Source organism: Aythya ferina (genome assembly GCF_964211825.1).
Source record: "Aythya ferina genome assembly, chromosome: 2".
Lineage (NCBI taxonomy): Eukaryota > Metazoa > Chordata > Aves > Anseriformes > Anatidae > Aythya > Aythya ferina.
Window position 1 is genome coordinate 115,278,512 of NC_140297.1, and position 23,440 is coordinate 115,301,951.

General features: G+C 45.0%; 1 protein-coding gene and 1 long non-coding RNA gene across 6 annotated transcripts in view; both read right to left on the bottom strand.

The window, feature by feature from the left end:
• DTNA (dystrobrevin alpha) overlaps nt 1-23,440 on the bottom strand; it is a 219,199-nt gene that overhangs the window by 167,513 nt on the left and 28,246 nt on the right. Inside the window, exon 1 of one of the 5 annotated variants that reach the window (XM_084510724.1) lies at nt 7,009-7,208. The exons of 3 other annotated variants lie outside the window; for them this stretch is intronic. Coding sequence is in view for 1 of the 2 variants with exons in the window: in XM_084510718.1 (XP_084366844.1) it covers nt 7,009-7,025 (17 nt within the window). In the remaining variant the exon portion in view is untranslated. Of the gene's footprint in view, nt 1-7,008; nt 7,209-23,440 lie in introns of those variants that run through there. One more of the 5 variants, XM_084510718.1, reaches the window with a different exon arrangement.
• Nucleotides 3,307-4,236, bottom strand: LOC311433065. The gene is made up of 2 exons (XR_014690539.1): nt 4,115-4,236; nt 3,307-3,960 (listed from the first exon to the last, which is right to left on the bottom strand). It is a non-coding gene; the product is annotated as an uncharacterized lncRNA (long non-coding RNA).

Sequence of the window (23,440 nt, forward strand, 5' to 3'; positions counted from 1 at the left end):
GAGGGTGAAACTGTTTTCCTCTGTCCTTTTCCCCCTAATGATAGTTTCAGATCATTCTGATTTAATTACGTTTCCAGTGTTAGCTGTAATAACACTGGAAGGTTATTATCAGCTGATATATTGGTGGTGCTAAGGTCTGGGTTTTGTGCTTCCTTGCCTTGGGGACATGCATGCAATTCACACGCAGGGTGCAATATCGCACAGCTGAAAAAAGCCTGCAAAGAAACGTGGATGTGGAAATGCAACAATACATTACCATGCGGGAAATTTTAACTCCCAGCCCTGAGATTAGCACTGAGCTTTTACATCAGTCCGATCTCTATTTGAGGATGAACTTCTCGCTATCTACGCTAAATCTGAAGCACCCACAGTGTGAACAATGAACTTGCTCTGAATTAGTACTGGCATAAACCAAGCCAGAGTGTTTTCAGTGGAACAATTCCAGTTCACAACAACTGGGGACTTCTCTGCACATATCTCAACAGAAGGGATTAACCAGTAGCTAGCAAAACATTTAACTTGCAGTGATACCTATCTGAATATTAAATGCAAATTAAAGAGCATTGGAAATAAGAAATATATGTTGGGTGAGAACCCCCTAAGACAGAAAAAGAGAAAAAAAAAAGTTACACTGAAGAGAATACAGAATGCCTGTAGTCTCAGCCAACAAAATTTTAAAAACCAAAAGGGTGCTGTCATTTTACTGAGCGTCTCTCTCTCTTTTGGGCCAGATGGTGTAAATTAGTTTTGTTGACATTAACAGAAAAAAAAAAAAAAGAAAGAGTAATTAATTCCCCTGACGTAATGCCTGTTGTAATCCCTCCCTCACCCACCCAGGCCCCCTTCTGCAAGCAAATGTTTGCCCCAGCAGAGTTTACATGCTCTTACACCCCACTCCAAGCAGCCCTGTCTCGCACGCAGCCAGCCTGCCGAGGACAGCAAAGCCCAGTGCATGCAAGTGGACGCCACTCGGGCCTCAGCGTGAAATCTGCACCCTATAAAAACCCATGACTTCAAAGGGGACTCGCATTTCATCCTACGAATCCAATTACGTGTTTCAAATTTAGGATGGCTTGTCAAGTGCCAGCTGACAGAGTGATGTCCCCAAGTATTTCAGGACGATGATATTTGAGCTGAAATGCAAAGCCAGCTGTTTATGCCTTAACTACTTACCTAAGGAACATTTCAAAAGGTGGAAACTATACGATGATTAAGTACCTTTGCACCTCAGCAAAAACCATCCTGCTCTGCACAGAGACCTTTCCAACCGGAATTTAGAAAGCCCATGTTGCAGTAAGGAAATAATTCTGGGTGCAGGATTATCACCAGTATCAGCAAATCACAAGACTGGTAGAAAAGATACATAATCCACCGCCCGCAGTGAGATAAAGCCAGCTACAATTTGCTCATGTTTATTGAAGCTATTCCTAACACCACAGCCTCCACCAACAGTGCATTTCAGGGATAGCATTTTCCTAGGGCTTACCTCATCTTCTTCACTTCACTTCAGAGCCATTTCTGTTTGCCTGTAGGCATGGAAAAGAGACGACTGGCCTCCTTTTTGCAACAGCCTGTTCTGTGCTTGAACTCTCTGCTTTCTACCTGCTCCTGCTCTACTTGTCAGGGGCAGGGTGGGAAAAAAAGTGAAGACTTCTTCTTCTGAGGATGAGATACCAACTTCTATTTCTTTGCTCAATCCAGAGTCTGTCTGTACAGGTAGCCTTGCCAAAAACAAGACAAAGCACTCCTCTACAACAGCATGAAGCAGAAAAGGGATGGCCCCAGTGCCCTGTGACACAGGTACAGCCAGAGCTGGCAACTCCAAGGTTGGCCTCTGGCAAAGGCTGGCTTCTCCTGGGCAGAATATGCTTTGTACACAGGGAATTTATTTCCACTTTAGGGAAAGGTGAATGGCCTGAGAAATTATCAGCCTATCTACTTTATGCCTTTTTTCAGAGAGAATACATTGCTTCAGTGTGGCCACACATTAAATAACTCAAAGCTTAGGTCCATTCACTCCAAGTTACCACTGAGTTCTCATATGTGACTGTGGCTCTCAGCAGACGCGTATCTGCCTTACAACATAAATACACCGGCTTGCCAAGAGCTCACCTAAGCCTGAAAACAATTCAAAAATTCCCTGGTTTAGACTAGTTAGAGCTAGTTAAAACTCCAGCTCTATAAATGCTGTTTGGGCATACATCACCAGATTTGAGGTGGATGGAGAGCTCATATTTGCGTGGATACTTTTTAATCATCAGCTACCTAATTATTCATTGAGCTGTATGATTACTGAAATTGCATTTACTACATCCTAGACTCACATAACAGCTTCTTGCCATCATTATTTTAGCAAGTTTCCTCTGCTTACACCCACTTTCTACTACTTTCTACTTTTTTTTTTTTTTTTTTTTTTTTTTTTCCAGTTGCTCTGCTAAACTCTAAGCTTGACCTGAAATTCTGCACACTGGATACTGCAGTCAAGCAGAATATATCATATATATGCATTCAGCAAGTTTCAAAGCTAAAGTTCAGGAAAAGATAGTTCCACCCGTGCTAAAAAAAATCCGTTATAATTCTTATGCTGAGAAGCATTTGCTCCGCCATGCCTTCAAATAAAACTACGCTCTTGTTAAATGGTGTATTTAAAAAATGTGTTGGGAAAGGGTAAGATTAATTCTATCTGCAGCTCTTGTTTGGTAATGAGTACTCAAGGACAATGTTGCTCTGAGCATACTTTTCTGTGCTTTAGCTGTGCTTACTTTAATTGTGCTTGAAAGAACTAGTCACTGGTTGTCAATAAATTGTTTTTAATGCCTCTTTGCTCACAGACTTCTGTGTGTCTGATTCATTTTTCTCTCTCTCTCTTTTTTTTTTTTTCCTTGGGATCTGTTGAGTGCAAATGTTCTTTGAAATTTACAGGGAGGTATTTCACAGGATAGCCTCATCCTTACAACAGATACAAAAGAAGGTAGGAGTGTAGCACTTAGGTACCACTTTCCATCCCTTGACCTGAGAGCACTTGACAAAACAGGGCAAATGTTTCTGTCCCCACCTTTAGATGAGATGATGCCAAGACTGGCACAGCAGCTGCCACACTGTCTTCTGTCCCCTCCCTTGCCCCAAGGAAGGTTAGGCTCAGCTGATTGTGTCACACCAACAAATAAATTCAAAAGCAGGGATTCACCGTCCCCAGCATTTTCCCATCTCCTATAACTCAGCGTACACTTCCCTAGTTCTGGTTTTAAAGCCAAATGTATTGAGAGGCCACACAATTGGTTCAGACCCAGGAAAGACACCCCAAAACTTGGCCTCCCGCCACATCCCTCTGGAAGGGAGGGTAGTTTTCTCCAGGCTATTAGGTATGAGGCATTATCTCAACTACCACAGCTGCAATTAGATGCATTTTTAAGCATCCTATTAGTGGGAAATCCCGCTGTATTTCCAGGTAGAGTCTCTTCATACAGTACTAATTAGCTCAGGAAGTGCTTTGTTGCTTGATGCACAGGGAGCCAGGATCAATAGCGAGTGCAGTACCTGCACAGGTTCCCAGTGAACGCAGCTGAGAGGGCTCCTGGCCTCCAAGGTTATAGGTGGCTAGAGAGGACACGGTGATTTCATTATGTTTGGTTGGGTTTGTGTGTTTTCTTCCGTTATACCAGAGTTACAAAATTACAGAATCGGGGCTTTCTGTAGTGTGGTGCCTTGTGTTAGGCATCGCCTGTCATATTCCGCCAAAACAAATTAGCTGCTGGCGCTGGGAGTAGATTCATCAGGGCCCAAAGGAAATTATTTCACTGAGAGCTGCTCCTAGGTACTTGTGAGCTCAGAAACATGCCAGCATCTTCTCAGGGACCCTTGGGGAAGCGGCCCTTACGCTCTTAACCAAGCAGTTCCTGACAACACTCCTCTTTCCCGATTTTTGGCAGAGTGATCACTGAGAAAAGCTTGAAGATGAGGCTAGAAATAAAGATTTACAATGGAAAAAGTGGCGATGACAGAAAAGAAAAGGGGCCCATGCAGAATAACTGTAGAGTCCAGCAAGGAAGGATTTTAACACCCATCTGTGTATCCCTGCCACAGGTTTTACTGCGGTTTGCAATGAAAGACTCACAGGACGTATTAAAGGAAGAAATGCTGCAAACCCATTCGGACCTTGGGAAGCACGTTTCTTCTCAACTCCTGCAGCAAACTCACTTGCAACTTAATGGTAACAGACGAGGGGGGACTTGCTCCGAGAGCAAACCTGTTACCAGCTGTGATAAAGCAGGGATTACCCCCAAGTGACACCAGTCATCTCGGGGCATGGCACCTGGCAGCGATGGACAACACGCTGGCATCTGGGGAGCACCCCAACAGCAAAGGTGACTCCCCAAATCCAGAGGCAGCCCTGCTGCAGCTGTCGGCCTGCGTGGTGCTCGCTGTGTTCGGTCTGCTCGCTGCCTTCATCAGCTGCCTGCTGAGGGGGGCCCCCACGACACCGACACACCGCCCGGCACACACGGCACCACGTCCCCTAACAGCGCACCGGGGCCGGCCAGGCATTCTCCATTTCAGGAAAAAACACCACAACACTCTAATAGTATATAGACTGTATCAAATACACCAACATTTTCTACAGGAAAATACCAGTTTATTGAAGATTTTCCATTTCCATCAGACTGAAAGATGCTATTTCAGGTGGGCTTGGTACACCAGAACATATTCTTTAAAGCCAACCCAACATCGCAATGCAGCCCCTTATTCTGGGAATGCCCGCTCCTGGGTGAGATGCCCACTCCTTTCCAGGGAACTATTTTTTTCTTCTTTTTTATTTATTTTTTTCTGGTGGCTTCTCTTCCCACAATACAAAGCAGGTTTCCCTCTGACAAAGCTCTCTGGTGCCTCCTGGACATTTAATTATGGGAGAAGGGTCTCAGATAATGAAATGGGAACATCATGCTCCTGAACTAACGCTTCTGAAAAAGCAATAAACTGCGGTAGGGAAATGCAATTTAATTTTGAACTGACTCAGGAATTTCCCATGGAACATTAATTCTATTTTCTGCTCACCTCTGAATGTCAGCCTATTTTTCTTTTTTGGTTTAGGAAGCTTATAAAAGGTGTTGTGAAACCGCTTCCAAATCTGTGAATTCCTCTTTCCCCCGCCCCCCTCCTCCTGCTGTAGCCCTGGGGAGGGGGATGCCGTCTGAAAACAGACGCCTGTTGTACCGTGCAGAGGCGATGCCTGTCCCGAGGACCTGCTATCCACATCCGTAACACAGAGGAGTAAGGAAGGTGTTCCCACCCCCTTCCGTTCGGCAGGGGCTCAGAAAACTCAGCTTGCCCGAAGCTGCACAGGAATCCAGTGCACGAGCCAGAAACAACCACAGCTCTGCTAAGCCCCGCTGTGATTTTTTACTCATCCTCACGTATTTTGTCTCAAACTTCTTCTGCTTCGATACCAAAACAAATAATTACAGTGATACCTTAATTTAGGAACCAGTTGGCCCGGAAATTTAGCACAGGACAGAAGTGTTTAGCTAGCCTGAACTGGTTAAGAGAACACCCAACTGTTATCAGCTATCGGAGAAGTGGCTTAAATGGCTTAAATACTCCCGCAATTGCTCTTCACATTGATGTTAAAAGTTCTGCATCTGCCTCTCCTTCATCCCCTAGATTCAACCACTCAGGAAACAACTCACGGCAGATCTGCTCACCCAAATGAACCCAGATTTTTTACAAAACTCCGGAGAGCTGACCAACAAGCATGGACTCGATCAAATGGAATAAAGCCCATGAAACGTACCAGATCCAGCATCTTTCCTTCAAACCAAGGAAACATTTCTATTTCAGCTCATTCCGTTGCTCATATTTAGCAAGGCACAGATGGACATCGGATGAGTCTCTTTGCCACCAGTATCTATAGCCAAAAATGTTCGGTGTTCCAGCAACCCGCGGGCAGCGCCCGCTTCCCAGGGCTGCCACGGGCAGCAGTAACACGTCAGGAATTCGGGGCATGTTTGGGCGAACGGCCACCGAGGCCACCGGCACCAGGGCTCGGAGCTCCTCTGCTACGAGCGTGCAACACGTGTGCCCAAAATGTGCGATAAAAGTGATGCTGCCATTTCGGCAATCCTCACATCGTGGGTTTAGAGGCAACTCTCACAGTATCAGTTCCTGCTATGCAACAAATTTTACAGCCGGCTTCCCACCGAGTTGCTGATATTTAATAAACCCTTTTGGTCAAAGGAACACCACAACTTCACCAGAAATGTTTGGGAAATACCCTGAAAATACCATTGATCAATGCGGCGATGAATCTGCTAGATACTGAAATTACTTTTGGTAAGTTTAGAAAGAATATGAGAGCTTAAATCTTCTTGCTCATAAACTCACATCTCCAGTAATTACTACCAGGGGAACACGTACATTTTTTAATTACCACTGGAAATACTTTGTTGAGAGAAAACATAAAGGCCAAAATGGAAAAAATATAAAAAGTTTGAAAGCCCAGTAAAAGCACTCTTTGGGAACAAACAAACAGAAAAGTTACATTTAATTAGCCCTGTGTTGTGATCAAACTCACACGTAAGGAAATAGCAAATGAGTGAAACCATGGTGAAAAAAGCAAACAAATACTGATTATATCCTCTGTAATGCTGAAAGCAACCTGCTTCTCAGCTTTGTGATAATGAGCAGCATTTCACGCATATCTCACTCATGAAGAGCAAAGGGTTGTGATAAAATTGAGCTGACAGGCAAAGAGCACCCAGAACTGTAACGGGAAGGTTATTAAAGCCCAAGACTCCCTCGGCACGCCAAGACAAGAAACCTTGCGAGTTAACACTTCGCTGAGGAATAAAGTTCAAATAATCCACAACGGGAAAAGAGGGGAAAATAAATCACAGGGGAAAGCATTACTTAAAAATCTACCTTAAAGGAAGTGCTGAGAGCTCTGAGAACACGAGGCAAGCACAGAGACCCCCCCGCGGCAGCAAATGGCAAAAAGGCAAGCTTCCTACTTACCCTATGGTATGCACCATGATCTCTTTGGCCACCTCAGTAATTCCAAGGAATCCAGAATTATGTGATTTTTACGGGAATATTTAAGTCTTGAGAGGAGGCAGAGGGAAGCTGACAACCAGAGCTTTGCGAGGAGCCAGGCGGAGAGGGATGAATTTAAACCCTGGCTCAGGATGCCGTGTTTTCTGCGTCTATCTTTAACTTGTAAATGATTTGGTTTCGCATTCCTCTGAAGTCCTGCTGGCAGATGCCTTTGCGGAGCTTGTACCAATCACAGGCACCCAGACCCCCTCCCTCCCTCTGCCTCCCTGCTTGCTCCCTCCCTTCCCGTCCTTCCCTCCCTCCCTCCCTCTCCCCAAGCCTGACAGTCATCCCCACCTCACCCCCAAACACAACACATACCCCCCGAAATACAGCACAGCACAGCACAGCACACACTTCACTCCAATAAAATCCCCCCTCCTCCCTCTCAGCAAGCAGCTCACACACACTGCCACCAAACTGGCGCTTCCACCACGTTCCCCGCTCCGTTTCGGAGGCTCACGTAGCCTGCGCGAAGACGCTGAAACAATCCAGTCCTTCCTGCAAAGCCGTTTCAAAACATGCTATCGCAGCACGTTGGGATAAAAGTGGTAAGTGGCACTGTCTGCTTACGTTCGGAACAGAGGGGCCTGAAATTATTGCTCGTGCCAAATCTGGTATGAAGTCTCTGGGTTTGAAACCTGCAGTCGCTGATTAAATCACAGTAAGAAATAGGAGCACAGCAAGGCATTTCCCAGAGATGACCACAAATGCCACCAGCTTGAGGGGAGTGAGGGCTGGGGAGAGGAAGGCACAGAGCTGTGTTTCACCCTCTGCCATAGCAGCTGCTGCAGAGATTCATCTTTGGATGCTTACAGCACCTCTGCCTGTACAGAGATCTCTACTGAAGAACTGAGCAGAAAAATAAGAAAGATTGTACCTGATCTCAAACAAAAAGCCTCCAAACTTTCACTTGTGGTTAATTTGTGTCTCTTTACAATAACAATGCATTGCAATTTTGTTCAGCAGTCAGACTCTGAAATAACCAGACTAACTATTGGCAGCACTTAGGAGACTGAAGTGAGCAAAAAAGTCCGTCCACATAACCCGGTACTACTAGCAGTGACTTCAGGAGTCACTAGGGTTGACACTAACCCCTGGCTCTTAATATCAGCCTTTTGAAGCTCCTAGTTTTTAATCTGTAAACGTGCATTCAGCCAAATACTGCTTGCCAGATAAGGTTTTCCTTATCTTAAAGACTGGTGCGAACAGAACGAGCCACAAGACTGTATGTAAAACATATGAATTATTGAACACTTCTGGCTGAAACTGGAAAATATCAATTTACAGTCTCACCAGTTCAAACAGAAGACATGGTAAAAGGCTTTCTTTTACAGTATTGCAAGGCCAGGCTGGTTTAGTAATAAAAGTCATCATACATTTAAGCCAGGCTAACAAAAAAAAAAAATCAAACTTGGAAAGGCTGAAAGAGCAGTAAAAGAATAATCCTGAGGGCTGTACATTAGTGTAAAAGAAGTAAGCCTGCACTTCATCTCTGCCGAGCTACTGTTCATGCTGCTGCTATAGGAGACAACACTGGATAAAAACAGCCACCGTTGTGGTCAGTCCCACAGGCCCAAAGGCAATCTCCTCTTTACTTGGAGTCAGCTAAAGTTCACACACCTGGAAAAGTTGCCAGAAACATATAAATATTAAAGAATAAACCAGCTGACAAGATGACTCCTGAAAAGCTGAAAGATTTATTTGGAGTCGCTAACCTTTGTTGCTATTAGCAAATACAGACCTCAGTATGTTTAATGCCTGCCTCACAGAGAGCTTTAAAAACTCCAGCAAGTGAAAAACATGCCAGGGACATCATGCCAGACATTAAGGCAGTCGCTCAACTTCTCCTCTGCCTCGGGTCCTGAAACCGTGGGTTGCTGATACCATGATTCAGGGAATGTGCCCATTATTCGTTTTTAGGAGTTGCAGTGAATTGCAGGAAGGCTGCCTAGCCCTGCTTTCCGATAGAGCCACGTCTACCACTGTGGCTTACAAATCTCTCACACCAGAGAAAGTCCCAGACCCCAGGGTCTCCCATTCAAATGGAGCAACTCCGAGCAGTGTAATGGCATCACACCTCACACTGGCGTTTTTCAATTGTTTCTTAAGGGTGTCAGGCTAGAAGGGCAGATAACCATCAGAAGCAGAGTTAACATTAGGTCTTAAGGAGCACAGGGCTTTAGATGCTCAGAGAGACAAAAGAGAAGGAACAAAGAGAAGTCGTGCTTTTGTGGCTGAGCAGCTTTTCATTACCCAGATGAGCAAAGAGGAAAGCAGCTCCCCACGGAAGAAAGCGTGATGGACCAATGTGATGGATCAGAAGTGAGGTGAAGGATTAACTCTGAGCTGTTTTCAGACTCCAGCCTACCCCCAGAGAGTGCTTAAGTATGGGGAAGAACAATGGCAAGGAAATCCTCAAAAGCATGCCCACAGTTTTATCTGAGCTTTTGTATTTCCTTTACTATGTAAAAGTTTCCTTTACTAGGGTAAAAAGAGGTTGGGTTTTGGATCCTTTAAAAGAACACTAAGTGTTTCTTTCCCACGTCTCTTAAGAAGTTAATTATATACTTAAGAGTATGTGGGGGTGACACTTTGAAAATGGGGTGCTTGAAATTACAGGGAAGACTTGGATGTCAATATGGACACCAAGATCCCATTTCCATGAATGGGACAGAGAGGTCTCACGTCCCCAAACTGTGTCACGTAAGCTAGAGGAGAAGATGGGTGTCCAGTTTCCTCAGACGAAGAAGAACAGCAGTGCCTAACACAGTGGAGCTGAAGACAGCAACCAGTAGAGCCCAGTAGAGCGTACAGCTGGGAGAGAGGTCCCAAGGCTGGGAGAGGGACTGCTGCTCCTTCCCTCTCAGCAGGGCCTGTTGCTTAAAAACATCACCAAATATACCAAATACCACAGTGCAGAGAGCACTGTGGTATTAGATCTGAGATGTAGGAATGCAAACTAACCACAAGCTCCTGTGGAGTTGTGGGGGCTGCGTGTGGAGCAGGGCGCAAAGCAGGGAGGGATGTGGTGCCAGCGACGAGTGCAGGTGGGTGACATGTCTGGAGCCGTGTGACTTCCTGCCATCCCCGATTTAGCCCCGTGCCTGGGAGGCATGCTCTGTCCCTTCACATTCAGCTATTTTTAACATGCACAAAATTTGCTCTCAGTCTTCACTAGTCTGTCAGCGTCTTGGATTCATTTCTCGTGACAGCCGTGAGATTTGGACTTACTGGGACAAGCAACGTTTTTCACCCGACAGGCCCGGTCCTTCTAAGCCTTACTCAGAGTAGCTCCTGCTCGTAGGATCATCTCATTAACCCCTGCTGCTGATTTTCAGGGTTTGCCCAAAAGTAAGAGCTCTGCGTAGAGGACTACCATTACGTGACAGGAATGCAGGCCCTGTGTGTCACGGTGTCTCGAACACGCTGACTTTTTCAGCATTATTCATCGACTCCACCACCCCAGGCTGCCTCCAGCCCTGGTTACTCCACGGCTTGGCTGCCCCGAGAGCCCTCTCCAGAGGGCTCCAACAGGCAGCGTTTGGCCACGAGCTGCCCCACGAGTCGCTCAGTTTTGCAGCAACAGAGGATTCCCTGTGCTGGCTTTTCTGTTTTTAACGTCTGCACTTCTGTGACTGAAGCTATGTTGAAGAAGGAGAATGTCCATGGTTATACGTCTAAGCTCCAGGAACAAATCATATTTTCAGTTAATCCATTTTACTGAATAAAGAAAAAAAATCTGTGATTTACTTTTGAATGCTTCTCCCCTTTTTGCTATGTCTGGTCTTGACAGTTCGTGGGCGTTTTTTGGACAAGCTTGTGCTTTAAACTAGTGTTTATCACCATACATGAGCATCTCACAAGAGTTGGGACATAAAGGCTTTGACTTTACTTATCTACACAAGAACAAATTATGAACATTAACTAAGAAGAATTAGGCAACTTCTGACAAACCCTGTGCAGTTGCCTTGTCTCTGCAAAATAAAACCATTACTTACCAGATGCACTGACATTCAGTTTACTTGAAAAATACCAAAGAGGACAACCAGAATAATGCGGCTTCCATTTATCTTCAGTCCAAACACTAAATACAGTAAAAAGACTACTCTTCTTGGTAGATGTCCAATCTGATAGTAAAACAAAGATCTCCCAGCTTCGTAAAAAAACAAAGATCTCTGAGATTTAATAAAATCAAAAGAACCTAAAAAGGCTGTAAGATATTGTAGGTAAAGTGATTGATTTTACTACACTGAAAGGAAAAATATTTATCTTTAAAAAAAATATTAAAAAAGACAGGTAAAGCTACTCCCACACAGCACTGACCCTTGGAAAAGTCCTTCGTGGCCTGACGGTGCTCCTGGATAAATAAAAAGGCTGTATCATCCATTATTGGTTCTGTGCCTGAAAACGCTGAACTTGAAAGGTTTGAAGTGACAGCTGTATTTCATTAAAGTTGCTTGGTGAGCAGCGCAGCTAATGAGGATCGTTTTCCCAAGGATTTATGATCCTTTGTTATTTACTGTTCCCAATGACAGCAGTCCCCATTTCCTGTAAACTCCCACAACCACTCCCACCCCTCAGGTCTTGAGCGCTGCCCATGTCTCCCTTCAGCTTCTTCACATCAGCCACACAACCAACCTGTGCCACCATCTCCACAAGGATCCTTTGAATGTCCCCAGGCCTCCATAGCTGTCCTTCTTTCAGCTGCTGCCCTAACCTGCAGTCCCGTTCACTTTCAGACTCCCTTACATAGAATAGTTTGAGCCAGAAGGGACCTTAAAGATTGTCTAGCTCCTTAAAGATCATCTACTTCTGACCATACTTTCTCGCTGTCTGGGGAAAAAGCAGCAGACAGGTGATAAGAGTAAAGGAGAATCAGTACAGTTGAGACTTCTTCTCCCATGCAAAATTCAGCAGAAGGTGTCTAATGAGTTCAAACTAAGAAGTGAAAATAAAGTGAAATAAAACAACCAAAAAACCTGTATGCCAGTTACAAAGATTCACTCCAGTGTACGGGCCTCATCGGCTCCTCGTCGGTAAGAACCTGCTACGGCTTTGAAGGCTTCGTGTCTGCTCTGACCCAGTATGCAGAAGGCAGTGACAACTGCTCAGTAAGAGAGCTCACGGCACCCAGTGCCTGAAACACTTGTGAAAGTAAAGATCACAACACTGAAATTCGCCTTGTCACAACCTTCTCCTGCAACGCGTTTATCAAATGAATGAAACATTGTCATTAAGGAAATGGCTCCGTTATCCTCTCTCATCCCAGCACCTTGGTTTCATTGCAGTGCTATGTTCTGCGCTGAAAGAAGACTTCCACTAGGTTCTTCATAAAGATGCCACAAACGTTAGGTATTCCTACTTGCCTGGACAGACAACCACAGGCCTTTCGAGAAATTTGGCCAACATCTGAAGGGTGTGTGCAGGCAGACACGCATGTGACCGAAGGGACACACACTTTTCTCAGGACTGGAGAGGATAATCTATGAAACACCTTCTCTGTTCAGTTTAGCCCACCACAGGAACAACCCTCTTTCACCCACCCCACATATTCTGCCAAAAATCCTTCCTGCTCTAAAATGAAACCATGAGGCTCACTATATTCAACCCTTCAGACAAAAACCTTGGGAAAAAGGGGAAACAGATTTTTTTTTTTTTTTTTTTGGTAGAAAAAACAACAACATAGCAGGAACATGGAAGGAAGGCTAAAAGTCTCAGAACTGGTAATGACTATTGGAGCATTAATATATAGGGCAATGGCAGAAATCTCATCAGATCAGTTACATAAAAGCACTAGTTACACAAAATTACACAAAAAGCCTTGCCCTGTGAAGTGCATCAGGGCTCTGCAGAGGCTGTGGTGGGTGTCTCAGCCACGCAGCCATCTCCTGCTGCCTGCCTCCGGACCCGGTGGCATCCCCGCGCCCCTCGGACTGGGTCTCGGTCCTGCTGGGAGTAGGGACAGAAGAGGATGCTGCTGAGCATCCCTGGGGGCCCCAGCTGGGAGAGAGCAGGCAGGGTGAGACAGCCTGGAAGAAGCTTGTCCTACTGCTCCCTCTGCTGTACCCATCCTGTGGAGAAATCCCAAATGTCAGCCGGAGAGGCTGGGATGAGGGATGGCAGCTTTCGGTGAGCAATCTGCTCGCAGCACAGACCCAGGCAGACCTGAGGAAGGGGCAAAGCCGCGGCTGACGAGGAAGAAATGACCACCACGCTCGGGAGACGGCGTGACGTGGATCTTTTTTTAGCGCATCCGATCTTTTTTTTTTTTTTTTTTGCCCTGTACCTGCTGGGAGAGGTGCTATCCTTCCGCTTCCAGAAGAGCGCGGGGAGCACGGGAAAGCAACGCCTCTCCTCCAGCACGGTCTTCCCGCTTTGTAACCCAGATTTAGACTATGAGCTCATCTTACGAGAGGGATGGGTGTCACGATCAGCTGCGCGGCTCAGCCTGCAGAGAAAGGCGCATGAAACTCCCCGGGCACGGTTGGGTTGCTCACGGCAGCCAAACGAGGAGTTATGCAATGCCGGCAGTAAATGCCTCGCATACCCTGGCTGCTTGCAGACATCAAACGGGGGAAAAAAAAAAAAAAAAACAAAAACAAAACAAAAAAAAAACCAAAACACCCGATTTGTGAGTCATGTTAATGCCACACTGAATTTAACAAGATGAAGCATAAGCAAAAGAGGGGAAAGAGGGAATACGGCTTATAGAAATGCAGTCAATTAATCAGTTGGGAATTAGCAATGTGATTGTTGGAGAAAGAACTTTTTTAACCCACGACCAGCTGAACATCACTTCGGTCAATAATCTCCCTGTGCACGCTATTCCTGAGGGTTGGAAAACTGGCAGCACTGGCTACCACCCACAAGAGACATTTGCAGCTGCCATGAAAGCCCTTCTCCGAATACAGTGAAAACTGGTACCCCAAGAAAAATACGTATTTCCAAACGCTCAGACATTACAGCGTGCTTTTCCCGATCTTCAGAGCAATATTTCATTTACTGCAAACTTCCCTTCTAGCTCTGATTTATGGAAATCCAAACCAGAGCAGAGACTATCTCAGAGGAAGAAATCACTCTCAAGCACTTTTCTCTGAGAAGGTGCAAACTCATCAGAACAGGAAGGGATGATTAGAGGAATCAGCACCTTCAGGAAAAGCATACACTTTCCATATGAAAGGAGACGATTAAAGGCTGAAAGGCTGGAATGCAGCATTTAGGATTTGGCGACTTTGAAAGTCCAATCAGATACTCATCTTAAACCTTCTGGAGAATTTCAGGAACTTTACACAACGATTACTAAAAATAAAACCCCAAACCTTCCTAACACGAGTATGTGATTAAAAAAAAATAATAATTAGTGAATTGTAGAAAGGCAGTGTTAACAGAGTAACTGCATTCCCTTTTTCTCCAAGCCCGAAGAATGATTTCCTTTTGTATTACAGAACATCTTCCAGCTAATGAAAACACCAGAAACTGGATTTTACGATACAACATGGTGATAAAGTGAATTACATTTAAATGTCAATGGGATCTATGGAACAGAGCAAACTTGAAAAAAACTCATTCAGTAATTTTAAAGTTGTGAATAATTAGCATGGCATTTTCAAACGCACTTGGTCATGACCTAATTCTTCTTCAAATGCTTCAATTTTAGTTTTTGCAAAGCTGTGCAAGCCCAGCAATACTACCATAGCAGTTGAACCAATGCTACAACAATAAAGTCCTACTGGAAAATCCCACCTTTAAATGAGTGGCTCTAGCAAAGGGAGGGGAAATGACAATTTGGGGTAGAATCCATTCTTTTCAGTTGCACTACTCCAAATTTACATAATGCAAACAAACACAGCTTGGTCTCAAGAGGGACACAATGATGTGCCTAATTCACACTTGCTCAGTTCACATCAAAGAGGAACTACTCTCTACATTTACAGCTGGAATGGAGCTGAAAGCATAAACTAAACTAACAACTTCCACAGGAAAAGTGATAAGATTGAAAAAATATTTTGTCTGTAATAATCCAAGAATACATACAAATTATTTTAACATGGCCCTGTGATGCATCATGACAAACAGCCCACACATAAATATACATTGTGTATGCGTAGAAACTAAGCACAGGTCTGGACATAATCTATTTGCTGTCAGATACCACAAAGCTGCTTTGAATAAACATCCTCATTTTTACAGCTCTTTCTCCCCTCTCTGAATTCATTTTGTTTATCCCCAAATAAAAGATATTTTTCATTTTGCTTTGTTTGGAATAGCACATGCTTTATCTAAGAACCTCAGACATTACAGCGTAAATTATTTGTACTGCTTGTTACAGAAAGTCTTGCTCCGGGACTTTGCGACTCAACACTGAATACCTGAGGGAAATCAAATTAACAGCAGCTGAGACAGGACTATTAAAGACATGTTTTCCCCTATGTACAGTAGTTTGCTAATGGCATCAAGACGGTGAGGATAAAGCAAGGACGTTTCTCTGAACCTTCACTATATTTCACATTGCTGTCTATTTCTGTGAAGGAGCTGTGGACACAGCGATGTTGATAGGTGCCACGCATAATATGAAGATGCTAACTTCCCAAACAAACCAAGTAAGCTTTTTGCTCAGGAATTGCAAGGCTGCTTCTGGCTTTAAATGCAGCAGTGCAAGGAAGGGGAGCACCAAAGCCCATCTCCCCTGCCCCCTCTCACCCTGCTGGGAGCTCGTGCCCTCAGGAGGTAGTGTCTGGTCCCAAAGAGAAGAGGAAGGCTTTGGGATGGCACCTGGCAGCCTTCTGCACACCCTGCCAGGGCAAGGTGCTCACCCAGGCAAGGTCAGACCATCTCCACCACCCACCTGCAGTACTGTGGGCCTCAGAGGATGGTGAAAAACAGACCAATTCAGAAGGCAGTGCATTTTGTCCAGGTCACTAAATCTAAGTTTAAGTCCCACCCATTGCAGCGAAAGATTACAAATTGGGCCTAAAAATAAAAAGGACCCCTGAGCTACACTCAGACGCTTTTAGTTTCCAGTTTAGCCCACAGTTTCTGGTTTTCTCTTATTGCCCTCATGGATGTTTGTGGTGTTTGGAAAGAATTTCCTTGCCCTCTCCCTAAGTCAGTTGGTTCCTCTGACTTCTCATAAAGGTTAAGGCTGGAAGGCACCTCTGGAGGCCATCTGATCCACCCCCCTGCTCAGTCATGGCCACCCAGAGCAGGGTGCCCAGGCCCATGTCCTGGTGGCTTTTGAAGGTCTCCAAGGAGGAGATCCACAGCCTCTCTGGGCAACTAGTATCATGCCCCATCACCCACACATAAACCAGTGCTGCCTGGTGTTCAGAAGAAGCCTCCTGTGGGCCAGTTTGTGCCCATGGCCTCTTGCCCTGGCACTGGGCACCACTGAACAGAGCCTGGCTCTATCCTCTCTGCTCCATCCCTTCAGGTATTTACAGATCCCCCCTGAGCCTCCTCTTCTCCAGGCTGAGCAGTCCCAGCTCTCCCAGCCTCTCCTCACAAGGAAAGGTGCTGCAGGCCCTTCATCATCTTGTTGATCACCCACTGTATTAACTCTCCCTGCGCAATGAGTGAGAGGACATCTCCACTGCTTTCAGAAGAGGGCAAAGGCATGATATCAAAATGTTTAGGCTGATGAGGACTGCTTTTGCAACTGGGAACACCACTCTGAAATGTGGGTGGCCTCTGGGTGCCCACCTCCCAGAAATGACCACGCACACGCGGCCCGTGCTGCTCAGGCAGCACCTGAGGGACAAACACGGCATGGCCGGCGTGGGCCAAGCACCGGGGAGCTGCAGTGGGAGGCCTGCAGCAATTCTTGGCTCTGTGAATTTGGGAAGCTTTCCCTGGCCTCCATTCTGAGAACTGTGGTCATCACTTGCCTGCACCTTACCTGTTTGGTCTATTTAATCTCTTCATGGTGGGTGTCACATTACCGGGTGCTTCGAGCAACTAAGATGTTGAGCCAGGACCTCCCAGCACTACTGCAACTAAATTAATGAAAATTGCTTATGGAGTATTTTTATTCCATTTAGTAAACAGAAAAATTAACTAGGTAAAACAAGAAAAAGCACAGCTTCCTTCAAAAGCCTCTTTAATCAGCCCTAGAATCTGAATCAATGCTGAGCACAAAGACTTAAATTTGGCTTAATGAAAACTGAATAGACCAAAAAACAACAAAAGAAGTCTCTTTACAAAAGGTATGGATTCTACCTTGCCAGTAAATAATTAAAGCTCCTCTCTGTTCCCTTCCGCTTTCTATTTTAAGGCTTTTCATTACATGGGATCAAAGTCAGCTCGAGTTGGAGAGAGTTAGACAAATCCATCACGGAGACAGGACAGCTGTGTGATCTCAGCCTGGTGACAGCAGCCTGGAGATGCCACCTCGTCGCTCCTGAAGACATGGCAATGTCAGGCATAGGGCTCAAAACTCAAGGCAAGGTGCAGAAACCCTCTTTGACCAGGGAAACAAAAGGAAACAAGCGTAAAGCTGGCATCAAGGCTGCAACCGCCAGTGCCAGCCACAGGGCTGAGGAAAAGCTGCCACAGAAAGGGGCCGGGTGCAGGGGTCAGCAAGGACCAGGAGTCTTCAAAAATCAGCTCTGTGGGGAAAGAGTGATTTTTGTTTGAGAGGCGGTAAATGAGGAGAGGCAGGATAGATGTAGGATAGCCGCATAAAAATTATAAATAGCACAAAGAAGGAAAACGAACCATTCTTATTTGCTTCCTCATAATAGAAGAAAAAGAATAGACTGAAGCCCAGAGACAAACTAATTACTGAGATAGAGAGGAAAAGTTAAACAGGAAGGTTAAAACTGAAAGGCAAATTTAAAAGAGAGTAATGAAAAGTCTGTTCTACCTTTTTAAACCTAAAGTACAGTTTACCCTGTGGAGCTGTCTGCCGTATAATATAATTGGGACCAAAAAGAACTATTAAGAATATTCATTAGATTGTTAATGAATTCTTGCACGTTCCCATTAGAAACTCATTTGTTTTAAAAAGAAAGAATATAATCCTTAATGAACCTTGCTTTCTTTAAGCAACAGAAGACAAACATTTATACTTCCTGACACAAGCAATGATTAAATGCCAGGGATTAAGAAGCAAATACCCCCTTTGTCACATTATCTCATAGCTAGCCACTGGCCAGTTCCTGCACACTGCCAGGGACAATGTACTGGGTCAGATCCAGCACAGCAATGTTTGGTTAACACTAAAGTTCAATCAAGAGATTTCTGTATAAAACTTCCGTTTAAGAAAAAAAAGATTACTGCCTTGGGACTGCACCATAAACCTTTGCTTTCTAATACATTTTTTTGCTCTGACTGCCAGTAGCTAGCAGCACTTGAAGATGAAGGCAGCAAGCATACATCAACTCTACTTCCTTTGGTGTGTAAAAACACTTTGCCCTAGATTTGGGCCAAGATGCATTATTTCACTTCTCTGAGCTGCTTGACATGCCGCACAAACTTGACTCGTGGTCTGCAGCGAAGATCATTTGCAGTTCCAGGAGTTGCAGGGGCTGCCCGCTGATGAAGCTTGCCACTACACTGTGACACGGAAGAAATCTGTGGAATTGTTACAGAAGAATATAAAAAAACCCTCACTGCTGTGAAATGCATGCAGGCCATTTCTCAGAGCGCACTGAGATGAAAACAAAGAAACAGTTCAGCACATCACTGGCTGTAAGAGCTACCTCAAACCCTGCTCTAGATTACGACTGCGGACTGGGACCTTCTCCCGGTGAGGAAATGCACCCCAGGGAGGTGCAGAGGCCCCGACCAGCAATGTTCTCCTGTGTGACCTCATTAGCAGCTGCTGGGTGGGAACATCTCCTTTAAATGCGCGATTCTCCCCTTTACTTGGAGACGGTTCTTTAATCAAATTCATGAAATTACTTTCACTCGCTACCAGACAGATAAATAAACCCACATTATTCAGGCCCAACAGTTCTTCAAGTGAAGAAAAAAAAAAAAAAACGCAATAAAAATTTAGATTGGAAAGGTTTTGATGCTTTATGTGGGAGTTAGCTGCATGCAGAATTGAACTGTATTTCTTGGTTCCAATGAACTAAGCCGTACTGACAAGAGCATGCTGAATTAGATCTGGTTGTAACCCGAGGTGAACCTGCAGGATAAACCTTACGTCATTCTCTTGCTGCAGTTCTTTCTTTCTCTCTTTTTTTTTTTTTTTTTTTTTTTCTTTCCATGAGCAAATGTGGCTCACTTCCCTCAGTCTCTGAAATGCCACATCGGCAATGCTGTCCATGGGGTATAAGCCGAAATAGAGCATGTTTGGATTTATTCATTTCAGGCCTCTGGGAATGGAATCGAGCTACTGAAAGAGACTGAAGTAAGAACACAGAGGCATGAAGGAGGCAGACATGAAGACTTTTTAAAGATACCGGGGGTATAAAAGCCTGCCTTGTGCTGAAAGACGTACACCCACCCCTCTGGTTTGGACTGGACTGATGATTGATGAAACCAGCCCCGTGCTCCCTCCCCCACGTGCCTGCAGGGACATCTTGCCTTGCATCGTGGAGGAACTGAAACTACCTGGTGATGATGCCAAGCCCTTCCTGGCTGCAAAGTGTTAAAAATACTTCATTTCCACAGCACCCTACACACAGCCTTGGAAAATAAGATACAAATCTCCAACATACTGAGAACTGCTTGTCTCAGCTTACCAGTTGCACAAAGGACAACGAGGACACAGGGTGCTTGGCACAACCACCCTCTCTGCCAAATTTCCAAACCACATTGTTGCTTCAGAGACATAACTGTGCAGGAAATACTGCTGCTACATTCGACCTCATGGCCAGACCGACAAAACATGCTCTGTGTTCCTCCTGAGACACATTTCTGAGCACAGATCTACTTTCAGAGTCGGCTGGAAGTCTCGGTGGCGTTAGATGAATGAAGACATGACCCTGGATCATCTCTGTACCTGAAGGCTCCATTCTGTTAGGATTATCATTGACGTCCTGGGGCATGGCTGACCATACAGGAGCCCTCCCTGGATTAACCTTTGTACCCACGAGAAAAGCAACTCTATTTGTAGCTGGGCGAGCTGGGTAATAGATGGACCTCTGCTCCATCACACAAGCTCTTTGCCTGCAGAGGCCTGGAAGGAATCCTCTCCCTGCTTGGTGGGACTGGTAGGACACCGTAAAATTGATTCAGTACATCGGTTTGGAAGGAAAGACAATTATTCAGTGCACACCACTGCTGACTGCAAAACCCCAGACTGCAATCCATTGGCTGATACACTTTCTGCCTTCATCATAAAACAAGTCAGCTGGAGAATGGGGCTGGTGCAGCAAGGACAGGGCACGCAGCTGGGCCAGGCCAGCCTGCAGCCACCACGCACGTTTACAAGTAGCGACCCCCCTGCAGAATGAGGATTTCTCTTGCTCCAAATTCTTGAGGAAGATACCCTGGCCATTTTCTTTATTTTAAAAATATTTTTCCTCTCCCTTCGCACTGGCAGCAGACAACATGCAGTCTGCTTTGATGACCTTCCACACTGTCAGGAGTTACCTTTCTCTCTCCTAAGAGCTATGTGTGCTAGATGTTATTTTCCAACCCTGTATAACCATTTCTTCAAAGGAAATTCAGGTAGATAACCTTGATAATGATTTTCTCATGTATATTCAAGCTCATATGCAATGGAAATGCTCTGGAGATACCACAATTTTGCTTAATAAAAATATAAATCTCTATACAATTTCATCACTTAAGGCCTTGAATAACTGGAAATCTTCCTCCTACATAATTTGTCATGATTTCCTCTGTATGAGTCTAATGTAAGACGTGTATAGCTAAATTATGCAGAACTATAAACTTGCTTAACTGTTTGTAGGAAAGGAGAACATGAAAAATAAAGCCTCTGTAATAGTCAGGAATATAGAAAAGCCTAACAGAAAGCTGAAGAAAAGACAATTTTTAATTTATTCTTTCAGTGGACAGGTTTATTTAATTAGTAAAAATAGAAGTGAATCTGAGAATATACTGTCATTCCTTAAGACATATGGAAACCAAGAGCTGGCAGAACTAATTACTGAGCAGCTATATGAACAAACATAAACATAATATGCAGAAAGGTCAAATTACATTGAGAGACCACGTATCTCTTGCCTTAGTTTCCCCTCTTGGAACCGCAGTGGCTGCACCCATGTGGCTCAATGATATCATTTGCACAGAATCTGAAGCATCAGACATCCACAGCAAACTTATAATTTCATTCATTGCCTGGCAGGAGGTTCATCAATAGTCCACCCTTCATGCCTTTTCTTGGTTTGAATTACCTTTTTTCTCTTGGAGTAGTCTATTCTTACACAATAGGAGACTTCTCCTATTCTCAGTGCAAATAGGGAAATAAAATCCATCAGTCCTCTACTTGCCTTATTACTTCTCTCTCACACTGCTCATCTCTCTCTGATCTCTCAGCTCACTACTGACAGAGCTCTTAAAGCCTTTAGCTTTCTATCTGGATGCTGGGGACAGATCCCCACCTCAGTTTGACCAATCCCTGATCTCTGATAAGGATCTTTGCTTTCACTTTTGGTCTCTCCTACCTCTGCTGACACAGCAAAACACCCTTTACAAGGTCACATATATACATTTAATTGGATGTTCTTTGACTTAAGATGAAAACCATGGGAAAGCACAAATGAACCTAAGGTCCATGATGTGAGGTTCTGTTGTTACGAGTTATAAGTAGATATGGCCAGAAACTGGGATGAAAGTGGGTTCATTAACAAACATCAGCTTTTCAGCGTACTTCAAATATGTGTATTTGGAAACTCTTATTGATGCACCCCGTACTAATGACAATTTGGAACTCCCTTGCATTGGAATGGAATGGAATGGAATGGAATGGAATGGAATGGAATGGAATGGAATGGAATGGGATAGAATAGAATAGAATAGAATAGAATAGAATAGAATAGAATAGAATAGAATAGAATAGAATAGAATAGAATAGAATAGAATAGAATAGAATAGAATAGAATAGAATAGAATAGAATAGAATAGAATAGAATAGAATAGAATAGAATAGAAAGAAAATAGTCCTGTTGGAGAAGACTTTCAATCACAGAATCATAAAATCACCGAATGGTTTGGGTTGGAAGGGACCTTAAAGATCCCCATGTCCCACCCCCCTGCCATGGGCAGGGACACCTCCCAGCAGCCCAGGTTGCCCAAAGCCCCATTCAGCCTGGCCTTGAACACCTCCAGGGATGGGGCATCCACAGCTTCTCTGGGCAGCCTGTGCCAGTGCCTCACCGCCCTTCAAAGATCATCTAGTCCAGCTGCCTGACACAGTCAGGGCTAAACAAAAGGTAAAGCATATTAATGAGGGTGTTGTCCAAATGCCTCTTGAACACTGACAGGCACGGGGCATCAAACACCTCGCTAGGAAGCCTGTTCCAGTGTTTGACCACCCTCATGGTAAAGTCATTTTTCCTCATGCTGTCTGACCCTCCCCTGGCGCAGCTCTGTGCCGTTCCCAAGCATCCCGTCAGCATCCCAGGAAGCAGAGGCCGGCACCTCCCTCTGCTTCCCCTCCTCAGGGAGCTGCGGAGAGCAGTGGGGTCACCTCTCGGCCTCCTCTTCTCCAAACTGGACAATCCAAGCACCCTCAGCCTCTCCTCACAGGACGTCTTTCAGCCCTTTTACCGGCTTTGTTGCCCTTTCCTGGATGCTTTCAGGACCTTAACAACCTTTTTGTACTGCGGAGCCCAGAACTGCACCCAGTATTTGAGGTGAGGCCACACCAACACTACACAGAGTGGGAGAATCTCCTTTTTTGACCAACTGGTTATGATGTGTTGACTATGCCCGCTAACAGCTTTGTTCTATAAATGCCTTGCCGTAGCGCCCAGGATAATCTTCTCCATAACTCTTCCAGGGACTGAGGTTAGACCAACAGCCCTGTAGCTTCCTGGGTCTACTCTCACGCCCTTCCTGTAGGCTGGTGCAACACCGGCTGGCTTCCAGTCAGCTGGGGCCTCCCCAGACCTCCATGACTTTTGATAAAATGTTAAGAGGGGTCCAGCTGCAACATCCACTACCTCCTTCAGTAAACATGCTGGGGTGAATCCTGTGAGGCCCCAGGGACCTGTGAATGTTGAGCTGATTTTTAGATTAGTTTTTAGATTTAGTTTTTAGATTAGTTTTTAGATCTCTGACACAACATGGCCAGTGTTAAGTCGGGCTTTAGCTTTTCTCATTTTCTCCCTTGCAGATGCATCTCTGTACACTTCCCATGAAGCCCAACCTTGCTTCTGGAGGTCACAGATTTTCTTTTTCCACCCTAGTTCTAGCCAGAGTTCCCAGCTGGGCT